The sequence below is a fragment of the Borostomias antarcticus genome (genome assembly GCF_949987555.1).
Source record: "Borostomias antarcticus genome assembly, chromosome: 10".
NCBI classification, from domain to species: domain Eukaryota; kingdom Metazoa; phylum Chordata; class Actinopteri; order Stomiiformes; family Stomiidae; genus Borostomias; species Borostomias antarcticus.
This window is the reverse complement of record NC_140243.1, coordinates 14280421-14289064: the sequence shown is the minus strand read 5'-3', so window position 1 is coordinate 14289064 and position 8644 is coordinate 14280421. Positions and strand designations below refer to the sequence as shown.

Below are 8644 nucleotides of genomic sequence, written 5' to 3'. Positions count from 1 at the left end.
GTAGGTCATTTAAACAGAGACAGCTCAGACACACACTGCACACTGACAGCTGGGCGATCTTACCTTCATCAAATGTTTGTTCACCCATTTAGTGAAGGTCTTTTTCTGAACCCGATCACGTTCATCTGGAAGACACAACACAGACATGGACAGGTCAGACAGGGCCGGGGCCGGAGGAGAGGAGAGGAGATGGGAGGAGGAGAGGAGAAGGGAGCAGAGGAAAAGGGAGGAGAGGAGGGGAGAAGGGAGGAGAGGACAGGAGAGGAGGAGAGGAGAAGGGAGGAGAGGAGGGGAGAAGGGAGGAGAGGAGGGGAGAAGGGAGGAGAGGACAGGAGAGGAGGAGAGGAGATGGGAGGGGAAGAGCAGAGAAGGGAGGAGCAGAGAAGGGAGGAGCGGACAGGAGATGAGAGGGGAGAGGGAGGGATGGAGGGAGGGGAGGGGAGGAGAGAACATTAACAGAAGAACAGTCAAAATTTATGAGAGTTCACGTGCTAAAACTTGTTTAGAGAGATGAGGACCAGTGCTCTTCGATAAGGACCAGCAGCATCAAATAGGAGAGCAGTGGAGCTCACAGATGATCTGAAAATGTTTTTCTTCCGTTGCTGTTTTACTATGAAGATCACCGTCAGTGATCTGTGCACCCAATAAACTTGAACTTGAAAGATGATCCATGAGCCGCAGTACTCTGTTACACTATAACAAGAACAGTCAGGTTTAGCTCCAGAGGGCAAGGAACCCCTTAAATGAGATCAACACTACAGGCACACACAGAGGACAAAGGAACAAAGGACTCAGAACGTGAGGACAAAAAAAGAAAACAGGGATGCTAGAACAAATGCTAGTGGACATGCCAGAGACATGCCTTTGTTCTGCTCTCCAGGTGGACGACCCTACTTTTGAGACATGATGCTATCTGTTCTGTCTAGTGTCTTGCGTGCGCGCGTCAGCGGATCTGACTCAGGAGACAGTCACAGCAGAACCAGCGCCATCCAGCTGCTTCCTCCAGAGCTGAGCTGTGAGAACATGTTTCACTGAGGTGGGGTGAGCTAACCCCCCCCCTCCCCCCCACACACACACACACACACCCTCGCCCTCCACATCAGTGCCAATAGAGCCTGAGGGCTGATGATCTAAAAGCAGGCTCACAGACACCAACTAATGGCATGAGTTCAGACACTTAGACACTGTGAAAACACTGTGACAAGTTACGGAAACAAGACTTGTGTTGTGTTAGTGAGCGTGTTATAATATTTGTGGTAGGGAAGAAACAGCAATGTGGAAGGGGAATAGGACCTGATCCCATTTCATCCTCACCTGTCTTATGGAGACACGCTCTCCGCCCACACACCCGGACACACCTTGATGTTGACCGTGAGGTCCTGTGTTAGCATGTTTACAGACTGATACACCCTGATACAGACTGATAGACTTACACTACAGCAAAGAGCACAGATTGCATTACCACAGATGATTATTTAGCTAAACTGGAAGTTAAACAGTATAGGCATTTTGGTTTACTAGAATCGAGAAACTTTAAAATTGTAATCTGCGGTTCCCATATCTGATTGTGGTGATCTGCTATCTGATTGGCTATCTGATCTGATCTGGAGTGTAACAACAACAATGCTAATTCTCAGTGCTACATGTATGTTAGCAAAGACACATGCTGCTGTTTCACTAGCTACGGATTAGGGCTTTAAGTGACGACTCATTAACTGAAGTCCGGCTGTAAGTGACGAGAGTGCGCCCATCGTGCTCCACGATCACATCGAAGAAAAGAATCTACACTTCCTCGGTCGCTCCCATGGCAACACCACAGTGAGTCCTATAGCAACATCACAGCAGTCCGTTCGTTGTCCCAGTTTGAACCACTGTACTGACAGCTTATCACAGCTTATCACTCCCACAGGCTTGTGAACCTCTGGCTGGACCACTCGGGCACACCCAGTCCCCCGAGCCAAAGTACAGAATGGCAACGCTGATTCAATACCAAGCACACACCTGCAGGCCACAGTCTACTTATGTTTTCACAGGTGGGCGTTGGCGAGGGCCAACTATGATGGCGTTATGGAACGAATGGCGTTGTCGTGAAAACCTAAGGGTTGCGTTGGGGGCAAGAGGTTTTACACCCCTCTGGTTGATTTATGAAGCCACCATGTGGTGCATTTGATTTATTGCCCGTCCTCTCCCTACTTTCCACTTCCTGTCTCCCGGGTGAAGGGTCATCCTCATGGGAAGACTGCTGATTAGTTGACAATTGCAACATTTCTCAAACACGTGCACACACACACACACACACACACACACACACACACACACACACACACACACACACACACACACACACACACACACACACACACTTCACTTAAATAATCCCTGACAATCCCTGTACCCTGACCTCTAGTCATTCAATACCTGAGAGCTCTGTTCACACTCACACTATGCGACTCAGATCGTGTCTCAACTCAACTGCAGTGATTAGCGTGTGTGTAGAGAGCACGCGGGGCGTGTGAGCAGAGACTCAGCAAAGTCCATGACAGCATCAGGGACACCGGAGTGTCAAGTATCAAGTCTCGCTCGACAAAAACTGGTTTTGATGGGCAGATCTACAGTATTCGACAAAAAAAGGCCTCTCTGCCAGTGTTACTGTAGGTCTTCTGCAGTGTCCAGTCACAGCTAGTACCAACAACAGTAACAGCAGTGTCCAGTCACAGCTACTAACAGCACGCCGTGCGGGTTCTCCCTCAGACCGGTACAGGCATTCATACAGAACTGTGAGATTTAGCTCTTTCATGCCGTACACACATACATGTGTAGTACAGTACATTTCTCTGAACTGATGGTGTTTCAGCGTGGCGTACTGTCGAGGTAGAAGGCGTGCCTTCAAGACTGAACCCAACCCCATCGAAAGATAAACACCTGAGCACAAAGGAGGGCGAGAGTCCTTCCTTCGCCCCAGCTTGATGAGCCGCCCGCCAGCGCCGGACAAAGTTGGCTTTGCTGGCCACCTGAAGACAGCTAATCTGGCCGATCTGAGACTGGGTCAACTAGATGGATGAATTGACCGCACGCCCAGAGAGGGCCACTGAGGGCGAGGCGGACGTAAACCTCGGCACGTCTGGCGTCCCGCGGCGTCATCCCGTGGCGTTTTGCAGTGGGCGTGTCCTCCCGAGGTCACGGCGTTGAGGACCCACGTGACCTTTGGGAGGAGCCCGCCCCTGTGAATGCACTTCCAGTTAGGATTGGTAATATGTCACCAAGAACTGTTAGACTGAGAACAACACTGCCTCGGGGCTCTGACTCACAAGCCCTCCTTCGGTCTGACTCGCTGCTGCCTGTCTGGCCATCATTACATCACAGAACTATGACAGCTGCCTCTCAGGACACTATAGCGTCACACAAACCCAATAGATGCCCGCCGGGTCCGTAATAGCGTCACACGCGAAGGCCTGAAAGGCATCATTAATGACAGAGCAGCCCGCCAGGCCACAGCCAGGGCCTCGGTGGGGGCCCGGGCGTACGGTCTGAAACATCCCGAACCCGACATTACAGCACACAAAACCTCTCCTCTCAGCTCTCCCCCACACCGGGAGGAACGTCAACTCCCTCTCTAGCTCTCGAAAAAAAACTCTCGTTTAAACTTGTATGTGTGGAGGCTACTGCACGTTTCTCCCCCCGGGACGGTAAAACGGCGTGATTCAGCTCGTCCAGAGAACGAGTGTGTGCAGCGCTGTCATACTGGTACCTTTCCTGCCATCCGTGGCCTTCAACATGCCCTGGTAGAAGCCCTCGTCCGAGGGGACCCTGTCTCTGCCCAGGCTGTCTGACGATGGGTTCCTGTATCTCTGCTGGGAGCTCATGGTGCCTGTCTCAGGCTCTGTGGTCCTCTACACACACACACACACACACACCACACACACGAAGATGGTACGGTCCGCTGGATGGAAGCGCAGTCCTCTGATGTGAAGGATGGCACAGTTCTCCGTAGCTGTTGCGTCTTCTGTGAGAGCTCCTGGTGAGCTCCTCTCTCTCTCTCTCTCTCTCTCTCTCTCTGTCTCTCTCTCTTCTTCAGGTCTCTCCTCTTGACAGAGCTCCAGTCAGAGCATGCAGTCCTGTGGTTAGGTTCCCATTAGCCTTTTAGACCTATGATTTCTCCTTCCCTCCCTCTCTCTCTCTCTCCCTCTCTCTCTCTCTCTTCCCTTCCCTTCTCTTCTCATGAGTTGTTGCTTGTGGGTTGGAGTCTGGGCCTGTCCCGGTGCTGCCTGTGCGCGTGTGTTTGCCGTGTGTGTGTGTGTGTGTGTTTGGAGGACATTGTGGGCACGACTAGGCCACGCCTCTTCCTCTCCCCGCCCTGTCATATCGCTGCGACCGGGAGAGGAGGAAGGGGGCGGGGCCAGACAGGGCGAGTCATCGGCGAAGGTGTGGGGACCAGTGTACAGTATGTCTGCTCTGACGCTCAGGAGGCACCTGCGTAGTGCACTCTCTCTCACTGTGTGTGTGTGTGTGTGTGTGTGTGTGTGTACACCGGCTTGCACAAGTGTACACACACACACACACACACACACACACATGCACCACAACTGGTTAATCATTAACTACTCATAGCATTCTTCTATGAGTACAGAGGGAGTTACTGGGTAAGAGGAGGAAAGGGGGTATGAACAGAGGGATGGGCGGCCTGGGCACTACCCCAGGGTGAAATCAGTACCCTGCCCCGAACAGCTCACTGTACCATCCTCTGTCCAGGACAGTTAGACAGTCCACACACACCCTGCCGTCGACCGTCTGTTCACTAGACAGTCCACACACACCCTGCCGTCGACCGTCTGTTCACTAGACAGTCCACACACACCCTGCTGTAGACCCTCTGTTCACTAGACAGTCCACACACACCCTGCCGTCGACCGTCTGTTCACTAGACAGTCCACACACACCCTGCCGTAGACTGTCTGTTCACTAGACAGTCCACACACACCCTGATGTAGACCCTCTGTTCACTAGACAGTCCACACACACCCTGCTGTAGACCCTCTGTTCACTAGACAGTCCACACACACCCTGCTGTAGACCCTCTGTTCACTAGACAGTCCCCACACACCCTGCCGTCGACCCTCTGTTCACTAGACAGTCCACACACACCCTGCTGTAGACCCTCTGTTCACTAGACAGTCCACACACACCCTGCTGTAGACCCTCTGTTCACTAGACAGTCCACACACACCCTGCCGTAGACTGTCTGTTCACTACTATTAAAGTTTGCACACACCCTGCTGTAGTCTCTGTTCAGTACTGTAAACCACAGGGGTGTCTCTGGAACAAAGACATCACTTTCTCTGAGTCACTGAATTCCTCCAACGTGGATTCACCGTTTATACATAAATATCAGATTAGAGTGAGACAGCAAGACAAAAGAAGGAACCGACATCATTAACTTGAACATGAACTTTGTGTAATCTTTCTGATCCTGGATAAGATAATTCCAATTTGACCGTGAAGTGGACCTCACAGAGAGCCTGTTTCACACCTGGGGGCATCAAATCTACAACCAGCCATCTAATCTACAACTGTCACATCACAGGCCCAAACAGACCCCTCACAACTCAAGGATTAGCAGTCAGAGATTAAGAGATTTTATCAGTGGGGAAGTTTGTTGCTGAGGGTAAGCTGTTAGCCTTTTCCTGGTTGCCAGACAAAGATGTTACCCCCCCCCCCCCTACCCTGCGGTCCCCTCTAGGACCCTGAGGAGCTGGAAACAGAGCCGTAGCTCAGGGTGTGAACTGTGAACGGGCCTGTGTTAAATCCAAGCCCTCCAACTGTGAAAAGTGAAGGTCCCCACCCTAGCAGAGATAACACACTCCTGTATTAGACACCCAACACGCCCTGCTGACGTCCTCACCACCAACCTTCACAGACTACCGGACCTGTGTGAACATGAAACTGTGTGTGTGTGTGTGCGTGTGTGTGTGTGTGCGTAGCTTGTGTGTGATCACTCTTTCTTAGGCCAACTGAGCTGATGTGGCGACACACCTTAAATAATAGTTGTATGGCTCCAATAAATGTCCAGGCAGGCAGAGGAATGAGGGAGTGGAGGAACAGTGGTTCCAGCCACATATGGGTGCAGGTACTGTATAGGCTCAGGTACAGTACAGGTATAGGCATAGGCACAGGTACAGTACAGAGGCAGGATCACACTCCGTACAACGTACAGCTCCTCACGGGCAGCCCAGGATTAGTCGCCAGTAAGACTTATTGATTTATATAGTGTGCGCGATGCAGCAATGTACACACACTGGATGAACACCGATGCTGGATGATTCTCTGTCCCAGTGAGACACACACACACACACACACACACACGTGAAAGTCAGAGGGAGACACCAAGCACATGGCATCAGGGTTGTCAGGGGTGACTGAACTGAGAGAGAGAGAGAGAGAGAGAGAGAGAGAGAGAGAGAGAGAGAGAGAGAGAGTGTGTGAGAGAGAGACGTATTATTAAGGTCTGAACATGTTCATTACTCTGCTCCCTCATCCAAACCAGCTGGGATCTGTGGTCCTTCTCAGAGCTGGAGAGAGAGGGGGATGTACTTTCCCTCTTAATGACACAGTAGACCATCTCAGCTTTCCAGAAGGGGACAGGCGTGACAGGACTGTGGTGTTCCAGTCTGGATGGGTTCCCACACCGCCTGTGCGTCATACAGAGATGGTTCGTTCCAAAGATGGGGAGGAGGAGGAGGAGGAGGGATGAGGGCCTGGATCAGTCCCAGGTTTGATGGCGACCTAACTGACGACTTAGATAATGACAGAATTGACAACAAGGCATTTCCGCAAGGAAAAGTTGATTGAGCCATTTGAGTGACTTGCCTTTAGCTTGCAAAACTAATCGTAATCCTAACATCACCCTGTCTAGAATTGCACTGAATTTCCTATTTGTCTCCAACTCCACTGGTACGTTACAGTATGATACTGTACTTATCTCAAAGAGCTTCAGTCCACAACAAAGGATATAATCAATAATCTTTAACCACACTACCAGTCTACAGCCCCTTGACCCTGACCCTACTGTACCAGTCCACTAACTACAGTCATTGACCCCAGAGGGGAGGGCTGGCATAAACACACCTACAATCAACACTCTTTAACCCCAATCCCTGCAGGCCTTATCTTTGGGCATTCCTCCTCACTGGAAACTCCATACTACAATGCCACTTCACTGTGTGTCTGTGTGTGTGTGTGTGTGTGTGTGTGTGTGTGTGTGTGTGTGTGTGTGTGTGTGTGTGTGTGTGTGGTGTGTGTGTGCGTGTGTGTGTTTGAGTGTGTGTGTGTGCGCGTGTGTGGGTCTAGTGAGGTTGAGGGGTAGACATTGGATCGTGTAAGCAGCTGCATCCCATCCAAACCTCCAGTCACCCAATCCCACACAGAAAACGTAGTGCCAGAACTAACACACACACAGAAAGCTTGGAGAAAGGGGTCTGCCATCGCACTGTTTGATGAACTCTGGGTGACGTGGAGAGAGAGAGATAGAAAGGGGAGGAGAGCACACACCCCTCATACCAGAGTAGGGCGCAGTCCCTTGTGAACTCACACACACACACGCAGACACATTACTAGGTTACATGAAACGGCTCTCGCTCTCTCTCTCCCTCCTTCCCTCCCTCTTACCATTCACCCCTTCTTTTCCAGGTGAGAGCGAGTGGGAGCGTGTGTGGGAGCAACGGCCACACCCTGCCGGGATCGGAATGTTAATAAAACCAGGAACAAGCAGAGCACGCCCTGAACACTCCCTACCTGTGAGTGGGTGGAGGAGGAGGAGGAGGAGGAGGACGGGTGGGAGAAGGAGGTAGCAGGAGGGTGGAAGGAGGTAGAATCCCACTGTCACATTATCACTCTTCCCGGATCAAGCTATAAGACACTATGTTTGGGCCAATTCTATTCATGTCACAAAGAAACAAAATCAAAGCTATACTATGGTGGCCGAGTCTCCTCTTTCCACTTTTACAAAGACCGAAGCTGAACATGTAGTCCAGTCCAGTCATGTCCGGGTGCCGTGTCATACTTGCCATAGCAGTGCTCTGACACACTGAACCTCCATGATCCTCATGGATCTACTGCAGGCCACTGCAGGGTTTACGTATCGGGGTCCGAAGAGAGATGAAGCTGTCAGCCACTTTTAACTCCCTCTCAACTCAGAGATTAACAATGACAGCTGAGATCTAAAATAAGTCAATGGCCTATAGCTCCAGAAACCCCCTAGCCAGGGAATTAACTCTACCTGTTGTTTCTATATCTCTCTATTCTCTCTCTCTCATATATATATATATATATATATATATATATATATATATATATATATATATATGAGGTGCGACCGAAAAGTCCCCGGATTGTGTCAGCCACGCTCATGCCTCTATTTGAATTGAAAAAACAATGATATCCCTTTGTTGCCCTATATCTCACGACTATTCTGGTATGATATTGTTCACCTCACTCAATCGGTGCTTCTGTGACAGGCTGTTTTGTAGAGTGTCGCAGGGGTAGCTTGTCACAGTTGTGGCACTTTTCTCTACCAACTCCCAAAACTCAACAATTTTATTACAATAAAGAAAGTACACTCTTAAAACATTTTTATTACAGAATCTGAAGA

The 8644-nt window shown here is 50.5% G+C and overlaps 1 protein-coding gene across 1 annotated transcript in view; it reads right to left on the bottom strand.

Annotated features, from left to right (window-relative positions):
* The window catches only part of LOC311314065 (plectin-like), a gene marked incomplete at its 5' end in the record, with an annotated part of 50687 nt that extends 46824 nt beyond the window's left edge, over window positions 1-3863 (bottom strand). The window contains 2 exons of the mRNA XM_084444367.1: window positions 64-125; window positions 3749-3863. Of these exons, the coding sequence (XP_084300493.1) occupies window positions 64-125; window positions 3749-3863 (177 nt within the window). The remainder of the gene's footprint in view (window positions 1-63; window positions 126-3748) is intronic.
* Between the last annotated feature and the right edge of the window lie 4781 nt (window positions 3864-8644).